At 37.3% G+C, this 18,868-nt stretch overlaps 1 protein-coding gene and 2 long non-coding RNA genes across 3 annotated transcripts in view; 2 read left to right on the forward strand and 1 right to left on the reverse strand.

Moving 5' to 3' along the window:
* The first annotated feature begins 9,623 nt into the window (after window positions 1–9,623).
* LOC119075451 lies at window positions 9,624–10,648 on the forward strand. Its single transcript, XR_005087402.1, has 4 exons — window positions 9,624–9,738; window positions 9,795–10,301; window positions 10,356–10,521; window positions 10,592–10,648. It is a non-coding gene; the product is annotated as an uncharacterized LOC119075451 (long non-coding RNA).
* A 348-nt stretch (window positions 10,649–10,996) lies between these two features.
* LOC119075449 lies at window positions 10,997–11,541 on the forward strand. Its single transcript, XR_005087401.1, has 2 exons — window positions 10,997–11,171; window positions 11,233–11,541. It is a non-coding gene; the product is annotated as an uncharacterized LOC119075449 (long non-coding RNA).
* A 2,372-nt stretch (window positions 11,542–13,913) lies between these two features.
* The window catches only part of LOC119075445 (putative sodium-coupled neutral amino acid transporter 11), a 33,250-nt gene continuing 28,295 nt past the window's right edge, over window positions 13,914–18,868 (reverse strand). Inside the window, exon 10 of the mRNA XM_037181885.1 lies at window positions 13,914–18,846. Coding sequence (XP_037037780.1) covers window positions 18,571–18,846 — 276 coding nt within the window. The 3' untranslated portion in view covers window positions 13,914–18,570. The remainder of the gene's footprint in view (window positions 18,847–18,868) is intronic.

Here is an 18,868-nt window from a genome sequence, read left to right on the forward strand (position 1 = left end):
CCACACCTCCCCTGGTTAAAGAAATATTTTCATTTTTCTTTCAATTCGCTAAATCATTGCATGCTCTACATCAACATAAGGAAATTGTATTAGCATTGACTGTAATCGAAACGGTATGTTCTACTTCTACATTCATTATCTTTGCTGTAAATTTTGATTAAATTTCTATCTTACACAATTGTACACATTAACAATTAAAAATGATTATGATTAAGATGCCATTGTGTTTGTGTGTTTGTCGTAACAGGTACTTTATAAAGCTGTACAATTACAATATTCTATTATCAATAAATAAATTTTTCAAAATATATTTCAATTTCAATTTCCTTCAATTACAATTTTGTTTCATCGTTTTGGTTCGGTACTTTGTTGTTGCTTTTTCCTTGCGGTTTGAATAAAATATTTTCTTAAATAAATTTTTAACTAACTTGTTTGCCTATCATTTTGACCGATTAAAGCTAAATTATTTTCCATTCGGGGAATTCCCTTTAAAATTGTGCCATTAGTCTTCTCTCTTCACAATTGCAAGTATAGATTGAGTCAGGAATTTTACGTCATCCGGCGCAAAATTTGAATTCACCACAAAAATAAGTCTCTAAATTAATTCCAAACGAATATCTCAATCAAAACTCTCTGTAGAAAACTGTAGATGTAGAAGGTGCCAATTTCTGTACTTCTAATAAATTAGGCCCTGTAGGAAATTATAACATTCGGAAAATGTTTCATTTTCAGTGGAAATGACAGTGTTCGTTCAATACACCTCACTTCAGGTTCAAGTGACTTGACTTCAGGCTCAAGTCCACTGACTTCAGATTCAAGTCCACTGACTTCAGATTCAAGTCCACTGACTTCAGATTCAAGTCCACTGACTTCAGATTCAAGTCACCTGGCTTCAGGTTGAAGCACGGGCTGGACACTCTATGAATAGCAGCATTTAAAAAATGAAGAGTTGCGTGAATAGTGTCGGGCCCGTGGGTTGAAGTGGCCTGACATCAGGTCGAAGTGACCTGACTTCAGGTTCAAGTGACCTGACTTCAGGTTCAAGTGACCTGACTTCAGGTTTTAGTGACCTGACTTCAGGCTCAAGTCCACTGACTTCAGATTCAAGTCCTCTGACTTCAGGTTCATCTCCTCTGACTTCAGATTCATCTCCTCTGACTTCAGAATCATATCCTCTGACTTCAGACTCAAGTCCCCTGACTTCAGATTCAAGTCCCCTGAATTCAGGTTCGAGTCACGCTGACTTCAGGTCTTAACGTGACGCTGACTTTTCAAGTTCAAGTCACGCTGACAATCAGTTCAAGTGAACCTGACTTCGTTTACTTCAACAGTGGCCTAGAAATATCAATTGGACGAAAGGTTCCACATGTTTTCAGCGAGTAAGACAAAAAAAAATCTTTTCCCAAATTAAACAAAAATCCTGGCATATTGTGAACTGTTCACGCAAATCCACCATTTTACGTAGCGAGTTTTCATTGGTTGTGAAACAATCTCGATTTATTGACACTGGGCTGATAATCGTCGTAACTTTTATCAGTAACCAAGGTCATATGTTTGATTTAGCAATCGCCTAATAATCCTGGAAGTAAACAGGCCCCCGGCATTGTAAGCAATGGGTACCAAGGAAAACACACGCCGACAGCTGAAGCTTCTCTCTACTAGTCCATGAATGTGGCTCCATTTGAATGTAAGACCAAACCGGGTAATTGTAGGCCAATGATTTGACGCAGCAACCCCTTCCAAATGAAAAATAATTTAAAAATTTCGAACCCCCGAACTTTGATTGTTTTTCATTTTGACAACATTTAGTTCAAGAATGGTCAAAATTCCGTCTCGTGAAATGAGAACGCAGTCAAAACAATGGCCGAAAGGTGATGCCTACAGAATGTTCGTCATCGTCTTCTCCTTTTTCTTGCGTGGATCACGTTCTTTTGTCCAACGTCGATGATCGATGGCCCCTCGCTCGCGAGGATCTGAGCTTTTACGATCTGAAAAATGTTTCGAGTGTAGACTTGATCTGAATGCATCTTTTGACAAAAAACATTCCGATTTTAGTGAAATGATCGTCAGGGACATGGGTAAACTGAACCTGGCTTGTGAACCACTGCCATGACATTGTTCTTGCTTGTTTTTCCTTGCTTAGTTCACAAAATACTAAGATTGTCAGGCTCTTTCTCTCTGGTAATGTAAAGAGCTGCCGCATCGAAATTTCAAATTCAAATTGAATCGTGAACACAAAAAAAAACGTTCAGGATGAACAGCAGCGATTAGATGATCCCCATTTTACCCAAGTATGAATACGGGCGTAAGTTTGCGAGAATATCACAATGAATTTGAAATTGGCTATGCAGAGCCACTTTAACGCTGTTTATATTGCTAGGAATGGTCCGAAAGGTTGCAAATATTGGCAAGAGTGACTGCAAAGGTCAGATGATTTTATGCTCGTTTTCAAGCTCAAGTGCCTGCAAGTGGTAGTCATTTCTCATTAGTGAACAGAACAAAAATTTACAATTTTCCCCTCAACTCTCCTAAAAAAATTTTTAACCAAAAAAGAGCAGTCATAAGCAATCTAAAGCGAAATATCTATTTTCTCACTCGTTAAGAAGATAAAAAACACATAAATACCATCGCAACCCCATCGTCATACATGCACGTATGAGTTGAATTGAAAATGTTATAGGTTTAAGAGACTCTTTTTATGGTATTTTTCGATTTAAATGTTAATTTCGCTTGAAGTACGTACCTCTCTGGAAACGAAAAATTCAATCGGAATGTTAATAGAATCGATATCGAAAACAGAATTCTGGAGAAATTCATTAAGTTCAATCGTCAGCAGTAGTTCTCTAAAAGAATCACCTGAAAGAATCGGAGTTTCCTTTGTTGAAGGCAAATTCATCGTCTCGACTAATTGGATGTATCTAACTACAACCTTGCGCACAGAGCACGGAATGTTGCATAGCCATCAGCAAATGGCCAAATAATGCAGGCGACAACAGAATGCCAAAACCAATTGAAATGTGGGGCGTCCACCTTTTCCAACGCTCCAACGAGGCATCGCGCATCGATTGCTATACGAAGGAATGTGTTGTGGTGGCCACATGAAGGCTGTGTGTTTATTATGTAAGAAATTGAGACTGTCGTCTTTCTGGTGAGGTTTTTTTGGTCAACAGAATTTACATACCGAAAGGCCATGATGGGCCTTTGTCGAGGAATCAATCGATGTGGGCCAAAGCGCCAGGACTCCGGGTGTGTCATGGTCTGAGGAAAAATGAGAAAAGAATGTATGACATTAGGGGGGGATTCATGTCTTAGGTTTTATAGTACATAGATAGACAATACGAGAATAAATGAGAATTTTCACTTTCTCTTACGATTCACATGTAGAGTTGTACGTATACAAAATGACATGGTCAATTTTTGTATTGTGTCTTTCAAGCGGCCGTTCTGACTTATAGATAATCTCGAATAGACCGAATGCGGTCTCAAACTGTCGTTCACATATTCGTCATAATCACTATGAAAATGTGTATGTTGGGTTTAGAGACCTCCAAAAGGTCAATAATGTCAGCTCGAAAGAAAGGGGAACTGGTTCTGTAAATCAAGGGACGAGTTGCCGATTATTCTCGAAAGCATTCCGTAACTTGACAGTTATATGGGATTTTATATCATGAAACTGTCAAAGTACGGAATTCTTAGCGTTACGAAAGCTACTATAAATCTACGCCCCTGACCAAAATCTTCGTCTCGGGAATTGGCTGTTTTAGATCGAAATTTTAGTTAAATAAAGTTAAAGTGTTTATGATACTTACACAAGATATAGTCTCCGAGATAAATTTGGCATAACCGCAAACAAGACTGAATACAACGCACGCTAGACTGAGAAGCTGGCTCGAGCCAAATCGACTGAAACATTTTTGTAGCAAAACACAGTGGTTATGACAACGCAAAACGGATTACACACAAACACCACACCAAATCTAACGATGCCCCAGTCGATTTTCCAACGAACGGAATGGTAAACGGATTAGCACCTTGTACAGCGTGTCGCCAAACCACAACGTTATAACGATATCATGGCTGGGAATGGGAATTTTATTAATATAAATAAGAGAAACGAATTAATAGGAAGCAAATGATGATAAAACGGACGAAAAAATCTTTATTGAGTGGTGTTAAAAGGATAGTAAAGTGAAATGGAAAAATGAACGAAAATATTTGAATATTTTATGTAGAGCACATGCATTCCAACACAATAGTGCGAAAGGACGACAGACGAGGAAACAAAACTGTGAAAAATGGAAAAATCTGAATTCGAAAATCAACAGATCAATATACAGACAACATTTTACTGGTTCAGCAATAATTATATCGAAGAAAGAATCGTTTTACGATGCATAAACTTAAAGGGGCACCCTCAAGAATTCTGCTCCATTTTGGTAAATTCTCGATGTATTCAACTTTTACCAGTAAAAATACGTTTGAGATTCAGATGAAAGAAAATTGTTTTGAACTGTTTTTGAGTTGAACAGTTGTTTTTGGGTCAGGAAGCGTTTTGAACTTTTGCCTTTATTAAGCATTTATACAACTGTTTTCGATTGAATGTACGACTGTACACTCAGCCAAATTGAATTGGGAATAGTTATTTGTTTACCGAGGTGGAAAACAGGAAATTCGCAGATGAGGTCAAAATAGTTTTACTGCCCACACAATATGATATATATATTTTCTGGTATCGTGTGTTGATAAACCGTTTCTATTCACGAAACGAAAGCGTCATATTCGTTAAAAAAAATGACAACAAAGCATATGAAAATTCTATTTCTTCCCAACGACACTGGAAGAGAAGTGTTGAGCAAGGTAGAAATTTTTCTCCGCCCCATGAACTGTCATGATGGCAAAACGTCAAACAAAACTCCAATTATTCAATTTTCATGGTCTTATGAGAAAATAGGTTGATCACAACTCACGCATGACAAGGAGTTCAAACGCAGGCGAAGAATGAATAGTAAATTTACTTACTTTTGCTGAAGCGGAATGGTGTTGGTTTGAGGGGGTTGTTTCCTGAGATTTACCCTAAAACTTATTTTCTGTTTGATAGTATAATTGTTTATTTTCGTTTGCGTGTAACAGATATTGAATCTAAGCTTATCTGGGTTTTGAAGGTCTTATATGTAGTTGATTTAGTTTGTTTGCTATGTTTTGAAATTTCGAAAGCCTTTGTTGTGAAAACGTGGATATTGGGATTATCATCCAAGTGACTTGTGGCCAGAGCGTAGGTCAATTTCCAAAAGTTTTCTTACGCCTGAACAAATAACTATTCACAACACAAGGCGAAGAAAAAACACATTTTCTCACCTCAGCTGAAATTAGCTACTTTGAAAAAGAAAAAGAAAAATGACTTGTAGCAAATGAGGGGCAACACTGAACTTCGCGAGCCTTTGTTTATAAAAAAAGTTATGTTGATCTCGTTAAAAAAAAAATTTTGGAAAGACGCTCTGGCCACAAACGACACCCATTGAAAATCAAAATTTACTTTTTTTCCCTCGCCGAACTAAATAAAATATTTCATGGTGTGAATTAATTTCTCGACTCAAAATGTACTTGGCCTAAGAGTAATTATACCTAAGAGGAAATTCGACCAAAATTATGTAAAATATGGGTCCCAAACTTGAATACAGAAATGTTTATTGTATGTGTTTGGGCCTCAATAATTAAGTGGCAAATTGAACTATCAAAAACGTCAACATACATTGTATGTTGTGTAAAAATTGTACGAAATGTGTTATTGTGTTTATACAAACTGATTGTTGGAACCACTATTTTCAGTCCGTACAAATTACCTCTCTAAGGTTATATTAACTCTTAGGATTTGCGAAATGACATTTTGTTTATGTCAAATACGTTTCAATTTGCACAATGGCTAACCTCAATCGAACCAAAAAAAGGATTGGGGTGTGAGGATGCCACACAATTTTCATAACATTTCAAGGGGCGGCTCTGTGAACGAAACATCTTTTGAGGTTAACTTTGGTGAAATTGACAAACTTAGTTGACACTTTACAGCCAGAAGAAACCGGCTATTTGACAGCTGATGTATTTCGGTGGTGAATTTTCTCTCCCAAATTGTCGTAACCCTTTTTCAAAAAATGAATTTAACAATTAATGGCTTGAAGTTTCGTGAAAACACGTGAAAATTGATTTGTTCACTTCTGAGAAAAAGTAGAAAATTCTATTTAAACTCGCAAAAAGAGCAAGGTCTAAGCGACGCAGAGGGAAGGAGAGCGCCTAAATGCGCTCGATCGGATTTTGTAATTTTATTTTTTTTTTTTTTTTTTTTTTCACACGCACACATCAACAAAAAACTATTGCAGTTGGTAATGTACATTAATAGCGAGGTTGAATGTAACGTATATAAAATGGTTCAGTTAACATTCCTGTGCACTGGTGCCATTTTTCGATGCTAACATTTTTATTCTCGTTTTTCATGATTTTTACTGACAACGTGCCATACACATACATATATTCACTTTTATGAATTGGTGCCTGCACGGCTATTTATTTAGCCATTGCTAGAACAGCTGACTAATTCGCGTTGCGAAAATTAATGAATATCAAGCAAAAGGAAAAGTCAATCTTCGTCTCCGACATTATTAATCAGATGTAATTAATGCGACATTATGAATTGGCCCTCATCAAATTAATGTGAAACAATGGTTCCATCGATTAATTCATGTCTTATCGTTGGGTAAAAACGATGGAGGCTTACACCCATCACGAAGAAGACGTTACCTATCGATTATACGATAATTAACGCAACGAAATTGGAAGCTTATCTCAACCGTTTAATTGGCATCATGATATATGAATAGAAATTAATATTACGATTGGAGAATGGGGGCAGCGTAAGGTTGCCGACTGGGAATGCTATTATATCGTCCAATTGAAATGCGGACTTTTTCACATGGATGGATATTCAAATAAACTAGCATGATCGAAACACGCGTTATCGTGGCGTGCTATTTTCTTTTGTTTTGAAAACAATGGCGCATGGTAATTGGCAGTTGAGTTAACAAGCACCCATTATTACCTCTGAATACAGTCTTGGCTGATGCTTTTCCCGTGGTTCAATAATGATCACAAAATCACGATCCATGTCGGTTGTTTGTCCGACAATTCTACGGTAGCCTTCTGCCAGTCATCATTTTCGAACGTAGTTGCTTCAGATTTCTCTACGGTCACTGTATGTGTGGACTAACAACGGACTTAATTCCACCTTGGACGGAAACTTCCACTCTCATCGACAAAGGTGCTGGTGATGACGATGAGAACTTCATGTTCCTAATATCCATCGCTTGGGGATCGGTTTCATTGGCAGAAATGTAACGCGGTGCAATTGTCGTTGGTATATAGAAGCGAATGTTATTTGTTCCGGGTTCTTTTTTACTTCTGTAACGTATTCGATGGTAACCTTCACGCGAGCGCCTGGTCGCAAACTACCAACTCGAAGCTGAACAATGAAACCGTTATAGATTTGATCAAGTCAAGTTCAAAGTGTTTACTCACTTTGAACATATCAGCTTTAATCTCCTCTCCCAGGAACGCTGTCGTTCTATTCGCCACTGCCTGATCATACGTCCGTTGTGCTTCCTCTTTGGGTTTCACTACGCCCTTAAACATTTCATTTTTTGTCGTTAGCTACACGAGACTGTACTATACTGACAACAACATACTTTGATCATTCTGTCATCCAGCTCCACTCGAAAATTGGTCACCGCTCCATCCGGATCAATTGGAAAGTAATAAATAGCCTCAATCGGCTGCTCTTCCTGTTCATATAGTTTTGGGTTATTTCCACTTGCGCCACAGCATGCGCACCAATGCTCACATACACAGATAGCAATGGAATTGGAGAGACTTCAGGATGAGCTGCATCCACCATTGACACTAGGCCACAGGAAATATTTTTGTATTCTCCGAAGCTATTCGTAAACATGATTTTGATTCCAATATTACTTAGTCGAAGTCAAGAACGATACTGAAACTGATGATGTTCCATCCTACATGTCTTTCTTATTTGTATCAGCAATGTTGTTATTCCCAAAAAATAAACATAATTTCATTATCACCAAGTTTTGCGTTATTTTATTTCGCTTCATTGAAAATTCCGCGAATTTAGATTTTGATTACGAATTATTCAACACACGACAGCACTACATGCTGCTTTTTAATTGATTAAAATTTAGAAAAAATTAAGCAAAAAAACACAAAATCATTAAATTTTTTATCAAAATGCAACCTAATGCCAATCGTTTGTATTGCCAGGATGGGAATGGGTCGCGAGAATTCTACCACATCCCAAATAATGCTACCATGTCCACCATTCAGGATACAAAACCACAGTCCTTGAAAACCCAGAAAACGGCAATGCCAAATGCAGTCATTCTGTGATACTTAAGTTGGTTAAAATTGTAGATCTTCAACATTGAGATGATTGTAAAACCTGCCTATTTTGAAAAACAACTCTTCAAGCTACGGGTAAGCCGCGTAGATCGATCAATATATATGGTTCTTTGGGATCATACAGAAGGTAAAACTTTTTTCTTGTCCTAACACTGCTCCTAATCATCCACTAGTAACATGCAATTTTCGAAAATCGTGCGTTTTCATCGGTTTTCGTGTTTTGCAACTCTGAATCGTCTGGAATCGTGTGACAACCATACAAAATGTTTGTCAAGATCAGCAAAGATTCAAACGGAAGAAAGCCATATCATCATCTCACTTTGTAAGTGCAAACAAGGACTTGCGTCACTTTCACCCTTTAGGGTTTTAGGGTTTTGTTGACTCATAGGGCATGCCCAAGTTATTATAGTGGTATGGTGGGAGGTAATGTATAATCATATATGCGGTGACACGATAGTTCGACACATAGGCACCTCTTCCTTTCATTACCTGTATCATACTATACCTACCTCGATTTTTTGAACACGTCCCGTGAGAGATGCGCTCCCGTAGATATCATTTCAACAGATAATTCATGTTTATCCTTAACTTCAACCAGAGAAATGTTACCGGCAACTCACACTCCAACTCACAGAATCATTTCTATGACTTCAACTGTAGTGCGAAAAAAATACGCCAAAGGCGTGGGGTAATTTGGCTCACAGTGCTAAAACAACGCATTTTTCAACTACGTAAAAGGTGAACTCGCACACAAATTTTCGATACCAAAATTTTGTAAAAGAGGTCATTAAGTCCATGACATGGCTAAAAAGCATTTGCAGCAATAAACTTGCGTGTGCGAGTTCACCTTTACTTAGTTTAAAAGTGCATCACTTCACCTGAGGGATTCTTTTGAAAAACAGCACAAAATTTTGTCACAAACCACAGCACTGCTTCCAGCATGAACACTGAATTGACAAGTGTCAAATTGAGGGACTTTAGTGATAAGAGCTACAGCTCAGTGGTGTTTGTATTGTATGTTTTAACTCATACAATGAAAACAGGGCATCTATCTGCACAAAAGAAACGCAGTGCCTACTCAGCCTCCGGAATATTTCGTATGTTGATGCTAGAAGCAGTGCTGGTGCACAATCCCGTAATTCAATGAGCTTTTCTTTTTAAACAGAATTGAGCGCCGATCTTGGTGGTACCGACATTTTTGAGCCATTAGAAGCATTGTACGAAACACCATCGATCGATGGATACTCGAAGCAGTTCTTTATTCTCACCGACGGCGAAGTATGTAATTCATTTCTGACTGTCTTATTTTCACTATCACTCGGCTATGGTAACAGGTTTACGACACGGAGCGGGTGCTCGGAATAGTTAAGGCTAACGCACATAAAGTACGAGTGTTTACACTTGGTATCGGTGCATCCGCATCACATTATTTGGTTGAAGGAGTTGCCACAGCTGGTGGTGGAACAGCGGTTTTTGTAGATTATAACGAAAGCATGGATAAGAAGGTTATCAATCAACTGAAAAATGCATTGCAACCGTCACTGTTCAATGTCACAATAAAGTGGAATGAATCGGCTACAGATGATGTTCCAGAGCGACAAAGCGTCCGATTTTGTTGTGAATACAGCTAGAACTTTAATCGGCTATAACAAACCAATCGAGACTGAAGCAGTGACCTCCAGAATCGCGCCTTTCGGGGATCAAACAATCACCCAAGAAAGTTCGTCCAATATTTGACGGGTCACAGTTGTTGGTATTTGGAATTTTCAAAAAATGGTGGTCCGAAATCGGTGCTTATTACGGCGCACACACCTGATGGGCCACTTACTGTGCGAATAGAGGTAAGACTATGGAGAGAGAGTGTCTTTCAATTACTAACAAAAAACACCTTCAAGCATTCTCCTTCCAATAATCTCGACGGAAATGGAAATTTACTTCATCGTCTTGCAGCGATAAAACTGATGCGTGAGCTGGAAATGGAAGTTTCTGCATTGCAATCCGAACATTCGGAAGCAGAGAAGATCTTGAAAAACGAAATCATAGAAATTGCATGTCAGAACGGTACTCATGTTTAAATCGAGCAATTCGCTTTTCTGTACGAGGTTCGATAACTTTTTCCTCGTTTTTGTAGGAATTGCGTCCAGATACACTTCCTTTATTGCCACTGACGTGAGAAACGACAAGCAATTCGGATGAAAGCTGGGTGATGGTAACAAGACATGTACCTAGTCAAATTGCACATGGCTGGCATGGTGGGAATCGGATGAGTGCGGCGGCATTTCCAGCGCGAGGTTCATATAGTAGCGGATATAGTAGATATGGTGCGGTCGGATCTAGTGGGATCGGATCTAGTGTTGTCGGATCTAGTGGGATCGGATATAGTGGGATACAATCTAGTGTGAGCGGATACAGTGGAGACATTATAGTCAGCAACCATCTTACAATTATCAGCCTTTACCTTACAATTATCACTCATATGGTGCGACTCGCTATTCGGGGACAACCGCAAGCAGATCATATAGTTCGTTAATAGGTGGCCGACGCATCCTACAGCGATTATGACGACGATAATAGTACTAAAAATAACGCTGCATTAGGATCTTCGTCCACGTTGATGCGACTCATCAATCTTCAATCGTATGATGGATCATTCAGCTTGAACGAAGACTTATCACAGATCTTAGGAAAATCGTTGCAGGAACTCAAAGCAGGTATTTGAATATTGAATTTGAATGTCAGTTCGACATTACACTTGCCATCAAAACTTTCTAGCATGCGTCACACATAATTTGTCCGAACAAAAGTTTGCAACGGCATTGGCAGTAGATTTTTTCAGAAGTAAACTAGCCGACGAAAAAGACCGATGGGAATTGATTGTGTCGAAGGCTCAGCAGTGGTTAAGTAGTGCAGTCCAACCAGAAAATATGAACGCAGTTACCAAATTGGCATCAGACTTTCTAAAATGAAGCCGAAAAATGTGACCGTCACCTTTTATTTGAGACACGAAAGACTCTGTTTTTGTGTGGTTTGTACCGAATACTTCAACTAAAAATAAATAAAAATAAACGAACTTAATGATAACTCAACACACAAATCATTTCACGACGATACAACTTCTCTCACACACATATACAAATTGGCTTTTATGTAGCACTTGTATGAAGACTTTGGGGAGACCTAGCTTCCAAGGCATGGTTGTATCCAACTTTTGAAAATTCCGTTCTTAATTTTGGACCAATTATAGAAACGTTTGGGAGTTACCGAGTTACAGAGTCTCCATACTAACGGAGCAACTAACTAACATAGGCAATTTGATCAATCTGAAAATACGAAATTTTGGTGATTTACCATGATACAAAAATCCACTTTTTGAAATGCAATATCTCGGCCAAATCTTAACCGTTTTTCACGTGTCATATCTCGTTGAACTCGTATGGATGCCTAGATTCCAACATTGCCATAACTCAACATTGGAGTCAAAAAGTTGCTTGAAATAGCAAGGTTCTAAAGAAGCAGGTTAAGACGCTTCTGAGTTGATCACGAAGGCGGGTGACAAACAAATTTTGACAAATAGATACATTTTGTTGAACACACTCATTACAGATTGTCTGAAATGTCCAAGGTTCTGAAAGAACAGGTTCCACTCTGAGTTGATCACGAAGTTTGTATGAAAAATGCAACTTAACAAAAACAAAATTTAAGTCGATTTCAAACAATCTACAATGAGTGTGTTCAACAAAATGTATCTATTTGTCAAAATGTGTGTGCCATCTGTCTTCGTGGGTGTCAAGTTGACAAGCCACAATTAACTTCAACGTGTTAAGAGCGCTCACCCCTTGGCAAATTTTTAGCCTACATTTGTGCGCAAAAATATTCTTTTTTTATGATTTCTCTTAACCAAAAAATTTTTTAAAAAAATAATTAAAATGATTCAAGCATGCAGTGCTACTTCTAAGGGAAATTTTGGTTTGTTAGTCAAAACTTTATCTACTGGGAGAAAACATTGTTTCTCCAAGTGGGATAAGTTATTCACCTCAAACCAATTTTTCCTTTTAAAGTAACACATTTTTGCATGCTTGAATGATTTTACTTTTTCAAAAAAAAGTTTTTGGTTCAGAGAAATCATCAAAAAAACGAATATTTTTGCGCACAAATGTAGGCTAAAAAATTGCCAAGGGGTAAGCGCTCTAACCAATTTTGCAATTTTGACCTGTTTACGCTACTTTAAAAAGGATAAAGTGGTTTATTATCCCCTTAAGAGTCAATTCGCCAAAACTTCGAACAGCTTATAAGGAATCGGGATTCAAGCCGACGGCGATCCAAACGAGCTATGGCTCAAATGAGTCGTCGTTCAATTCTAATAATATCGTGGAACAACTTTTTTACCGAAAAAATTTTGTTGGGCTGTCATGGCCCTTAGAAAAATTTTCTTCGAAGTGGTCGCGAAAATCGTTTTTTATCAATTACTCCAACATACAAAAAGTGAATAATGTCAAATTGTGCACTTTTATGAAGGTCAATGAGCTAAATATTATTGACCAACAAACGCCCATGTTCGGCCCACCCAGCCGCCGCAACAAGTGAAAAACCTCGAGAAAACAGAAAATTTTGATTTTTGAAAACAATTTTGAGGTCAATTTACTATTTTCAAATAATTGATGAAGTAAAATTTTAGAATTTTGGTTCGTTTCGTCAGTCTGTCATCTACAAAAAAAATTCTATGAGACATCTTCAGGCTGTATCAAGTTAGTTTTACTTACTATTATCTCATAAACCTATAAATAATAAAATTCGCTCGAAAAAACGTTATTTTGGGAACTTTAAAGTTCGATGATTCTCCAAAATTTGATGGGTTGAGACACATTGTGGAAAATCAACTCCATTTCTAACTGGGACGGAGGGTATGGTCGAGTGGGGTGTCAATGTATAGGGCTTGAAGTAAGCTACAAAACTCCGGGTTAGAGCTTCCTGCTACTAACTTTCCCAGCCGCCCAGAGCCCTTCAAGAAGGTACAGGTACATAAACCACTGAAGGTGGTTCAAAACCGCAAAAACACAGAGTATAAATTTTTGGGGAGAGATGACATTTCTACACGGTCAATATCGTCAAGAACGATATCGACCGTGTAGAAATGTCCCACCACCAAATTGTAGGCGAATTGGGGTGAAGTCTTAGAAGAAGAAACATTTTTGGGTTTCTTAATACTCTAAAATTTTATTCTGAATATATTTTGATTCTCTGTAGTGCTACTTTCAATGAAATATTTCTGTTTTCGATTATTTATTTAACTTTGGATTATTTTCTTAAAATATTTTCTTCTTTTTCCTGGAATATATCCATTTCAATCTTTGCATATTAAATGAAATGTTTCATATTTTCATCGGATTATTTTTTTAGTCGTTTTCTGTATAATACTCTTTTGATTATTACAATACACACTCTTGTGCTTCAACTTTTTCTTTTTTGATAAATGCGCCTCTCTTTAGATTATCTGTGTCTTATTTGGTGTCCCTTCATATATGCATACTTTCAGGCGGTTTCATTTCAACGTTTTCGTTCCGATAAAATTGTGTATATTTTCAGCAAAAGAACGTTTATAAAATAGAAGAGTACGAATTAAATATGAATCAGTCTTTTCGAAACGATTTGTTGTCTTCAAAATAAAATGATGTGTTATTACGTGGTTGTTGTTTATAAAATTGTGTACGCGAGTGTATGGGGCGCGGGTGTTTGAATTATATCTTTCAAAATATTTTGTTTGCTCCCAGTATGTTCAACGGTCATTTCGCTGTAAACTCCGTCTTCCTTCGTTAAGCTCGTTGTGTGTTAAAATAAGATTGAAAACATTCTTCCATTGCTTAAGAGCAAGTCTATGTGGTACTACATTGGTATGTTTCATCGCACTTGTTCTCATACATTTATGCTGGAATTTACATTTTAGTATTAAACTGCGTTTCTGTTCTCGCTGTATGAGTTAAAATATGCAATACAAACAATCCTAAGCGGTAGCTCATATCACTAAAGCCTCCAAATTTGACAATTGTCAATTCAGTGTTCATGCTAGTATCAGTGCTGCGCTGGTGTCTAAGAATCTGCTTTTTGGCTTACCTTCAGCACAAATAATAGCAACGCACTTTAGTGGTACTCTAAATAGGATTCTGAATCTTGACAGTGTGTCATACAACTGGAAAACACTGTAAAAAACCATTTCATTCAAAATAGTACTCTATTTGGCAGCTGTCACTACTTTCACTTTTACTTGAAGTGTGTTGATCATAGGAATTTGAGCACCACGTGAAGTTAGCGCCACCTGTTCATAATTTCTGTAATTTTTTTTATTTTTGTTGAACTTCGTTGCGCGTTCCCAGTGGTTTTACACCAGCTGTTGCTAATTCTGTATAGTATGGGTCAACCATTGGGATAGGAGGACATTGAGGACATTCGATATTTTTAACGTTGCGAATTGGCAACGGACTAGAAGATCATATGAGTGAGTGTTACATAGAAAGCGAATGAAGTAAAAATCGTAAAAATCGTAAAAATCGTAAGTAAGTTAGTTTCGTAAACTTTTGACATTTAATATATGGGAGAAATGTCAAAAGTTCACGAAATTGCCATTACTTACGAACTTTACGAACAATTTTCTCGTAGAGGCTCGAGCAACTAGAAGAAAAAACCTGGTACATTTTATTAAATAATTCGAGAATGAAGAGAAAGGTTCGTGTAAAACTGTTTGTATTGCAGGGTCCGTCTGGTCGATAACTTATTTCATCGTAATTCACTGTGTGGTAAGTAACAAAAATTGTTAATGATTTAATATAAATTCCCGTGTCGGTTTCGACTTTTCTAATTTTGGTGATCAATTTAAACGTTGGAATTCGCATAGTTCGTTCGTTTGTTATACTTTCAGTTTCTTTTTACTTCAGGAATTTCATCGAACAAACTATTTGCTAGGAATATCGTTTAGTTCTATTAGGTATTCCAGAGATACCATTTTTAAATTCTCTATTTTTTCAGTAAATTACTTATCTATCATTCAAATTTAAAGTCAAAATAGTTGATGTTATTTATGTCCGCACGATTACAGTCAAGCTACTACGCGTAGATCTGCATTAAGTTGACTATCTTATAAGATTACGAAAAGAAAATGACAAACTGCAAGAACAATTCAAGTGAAATGAATTCTTGAAGACTCAACACGATGGTGGTTGAACTAGAAGTAAGCCGAGGCAAAGACAACGAATTGCACAGTCACATTTAAGCCATATGTCGGCACATTTGATTATGCAGTTTCCAAATGTGAAGTGCGTTTTGTTGTAGGTGCGAGGTAACGATGGAATGTGCCATTGGGATGAAGTGACTTTTCACATTTGAAGCAAATGTTAAAATCATGATGAAAGAAAGAAAAAGCGGCAAAACTTCACGAAAAATCGATGATCTGCATGAAACGAGCTGTTGATCCCTGCTCACCCAATCGACAATTTTTCAAGGCTGATTGCAAGCGATTTGAATAGTCGTAATAAGAAAATTGCTAACTGGTAGAGATTGACTTGCTTACACTGATAGTTCATAAACTGTTAAATCGAATGCAATTCTTGTTGGCGGATCCGAACATCGGGAAGTTCCATCGACTGTTAATTCACTTCCGGCGGAAGTTCGTCGACTGTTAATTCACGTGCAAGTCTTGTGGCCGGAACCGGACATCGTTCCAGCGCTGGTGGTCATAAATTGTATGAATATCGATTCTATCCGTAAATTGACGAACTCAATTGGTAGGATTGATGAATGAAACGAGACGTTTGAAACAAACGACGATTTATTCATTCGCTGGCGTGTGAGATTTTTTTATGAATTTAGTTTTGAATTATGTGAAAAAATTGTAGGTGAGCAATACGTGGAAGCGAAAATTAAGAAGAAAAGAATTTTGGACTTTAGGAGTGTCCATAATGACTCAATCCTGTGCCAGTATGGAAATATGAATTGGCGTACAATTTGAAAAATAAACGCACAATACGCGGATTAAACCAACATTTGAATCACGAGCACTTGGTAGAATATATTACTGCACTCTGCACCTTTAAATCAAATGGTTATCATAATTCTGATTTCACTGTTGTGAAATGTTTAAACTACTAATCAGCTGGAACATGCTTGAGACGAAAAGTATTTAAAAAATAATTTCGTTTTGGTTTTTCCGAGGATTTGAGCGATTCTGTTTATGAACAGTGCGGGTATTTCCAGTGCTGACAAAAGGATATTTTCTCCATTTCATATCGAGCGCCATTCAATGGCTATTTCAAAGACTAAGCTGATACAGAAGTCATCAGTGCCTATCATCGTGAAAATGTTTTCACGAATTTCTCAAATTTTCGCGATTTTCTCAAATTTTCACAAAAAAACTTTCTGCGAAAATTCACCAGTCATGGTGGTTGATTGTACCAGTTTGACCGAAAATGACGAAAATGTCCATACCTTGAAACAACTCGTGGAGTTTTTTTGTTGTAAATACTTTCAGTGGATTGTGGATATGGTTATGCATTAACGAACAAACGCTTTTGAATTTGATAATTTGCATTTTCTATTACTTTGAAATAATTTAAGGAATTGTTTATAGTTCTAATAGTGACTAGCAAATTTATATGAATAATTATGATGAATTGTTGACAATTCCCACACCTCCCCTGGTTAAAGAAATATTTTCATTTTTCTTTCAATTCGCTAAATCATTGCATGCTCTACATCAACATAAGGAAATTGTATTAGCATTGACTGTAATCGAAAACGGTATGTTCTACTTCTACATTCATTATCTTTGCTGTAAATTTTGATTAAATTTCTATCTTACACAATTGTACACATTAACAATTAAAAATGATTATGATTAAGATGCCATTGTGTTTGTGTGTTTGTCGTAACAGGTACTTTATAAAGCTGTACAATTACAATATTCTATTATCAATAAATAAATTTTCAAAAATATATTTCAATTTCAATTTCCTTCAATTACAATTTTGTTTCATCCGTTTTGGTTCGGTACTTTGTTGTTGCTTTTTCCTTGCGGTTTGAATAAAATATTTTCTTAAATAAATTTTTAACTAACTTGTTTGCCTATCATTTTGACCGATTAAAGCTAAATTATTTTCCATTCGGGGAATTCCCTTTAAAAATTGTGCCCATTAGTCTTCTCTCTTCACAATTGCAAGTATAGATTGAGTCAGGAATTTTACGTCATCCGGCGCAAAATTTGAATTCACCACAAAAATAAGTCTCTAAATTAATTCCAAACGAATATCTCAATCAAAACTCTCTGTAGAAAACTGTAGATGTAGAAGGTGCCAATTTCTGTACTTCTAATAAATTAGGCCCTGTAGGAAATTATAACATTCGGAAAATGTTTCATTTTCAGTGGAAATGACAGTGTTCGTTCAATACACCTCACTTCAGGTTCAAGTGACTTGACTTCAGGCTCAAGTCCACTGACTTCAGATTCAAGTCCACTGACTTCAGATTCAAGTCCACTGACTTCAGATTCAAGTCCACTGACTTCAGATTCAAGTCACCTGGCTTCAGGTTGAAGCACGGGCTGGACACTCTATGAATAGCAGCATTTAAAAAATGAAGAGTTGCGTGAATAGTGTCGGGCCCGTGGGTTGAAGTGGCCTGACATCAGGTCGAAGTGACCTGACTTCAGGTTCAAGTGACCTGACTTCAGGTTCAAGTGACCTGACTTCAGGTTTTAGTGACCTGACTTCAGGCTCAAGTCCACTGACTTCAGATTCAAGTCCTCTGACTTCAGGTTCATCTCCTCTGACTTCAGATTCATCTCCTCTGACTTCAGAATCATATCCTCTGACTTCAGACTCAAGTCCCCTGACTTCAGATTCAAGTCCCCTGACTTCAGGTTCGAGTCACCTGACTTCAGGTTTAAGTGACCTGACTTCAAGTTCAAGTCCCCTGACATCAGGTTCAAGTGACCTGACTTCGTTTACTTCACAGGTGCCTAGAATATCAGATGGACCGAAAGGTCCACATGTTTTCACGAGTAAGACAAAAAAATCTTTCCAAATTAAACAAAAATCCTGCATTTGTGAACGTTCACCATCCACCATTTTACGTACGAGTTTTCATTGTTGTCAACAATCTCGATTTATTGACACTGGCTGATAAATCGTCGTAACTTTTACAGTAACCAAGGTCAATGTTTGATTTACAATCGCCTAATAATCCTGGAAGTAGAACAGCCGCTCCGGCAATTGTAACAATGGTACCAAAAACAACCAACCCGACAGCTGGAAGCTTCTCTCTACTAGTCCATGAATGTGGCTCCATTTGAATGTAAGCCAAACCGGGTAATATGTAGGCCAATGGAATTGCCGCTAGCAACCCCTTCAAAATGGAAAATAATTAA

The sequence above is a fragment of the Bradysia coprophila genome, unplaced genomic scaffold (genome assembly GCF_014529535.1).
Source record: "Bradysia coprophila strain Holo2 unplaced genomic scaffold, BU_Bcop_v1 contig_211, whole genome shotgun sequence".
Lineage (NCBI taxonomy): Eukaryota > Metazoa > Arthropoda > Insecta > Diptera > Sciaridae > Bradysia > Bradysia coprophila.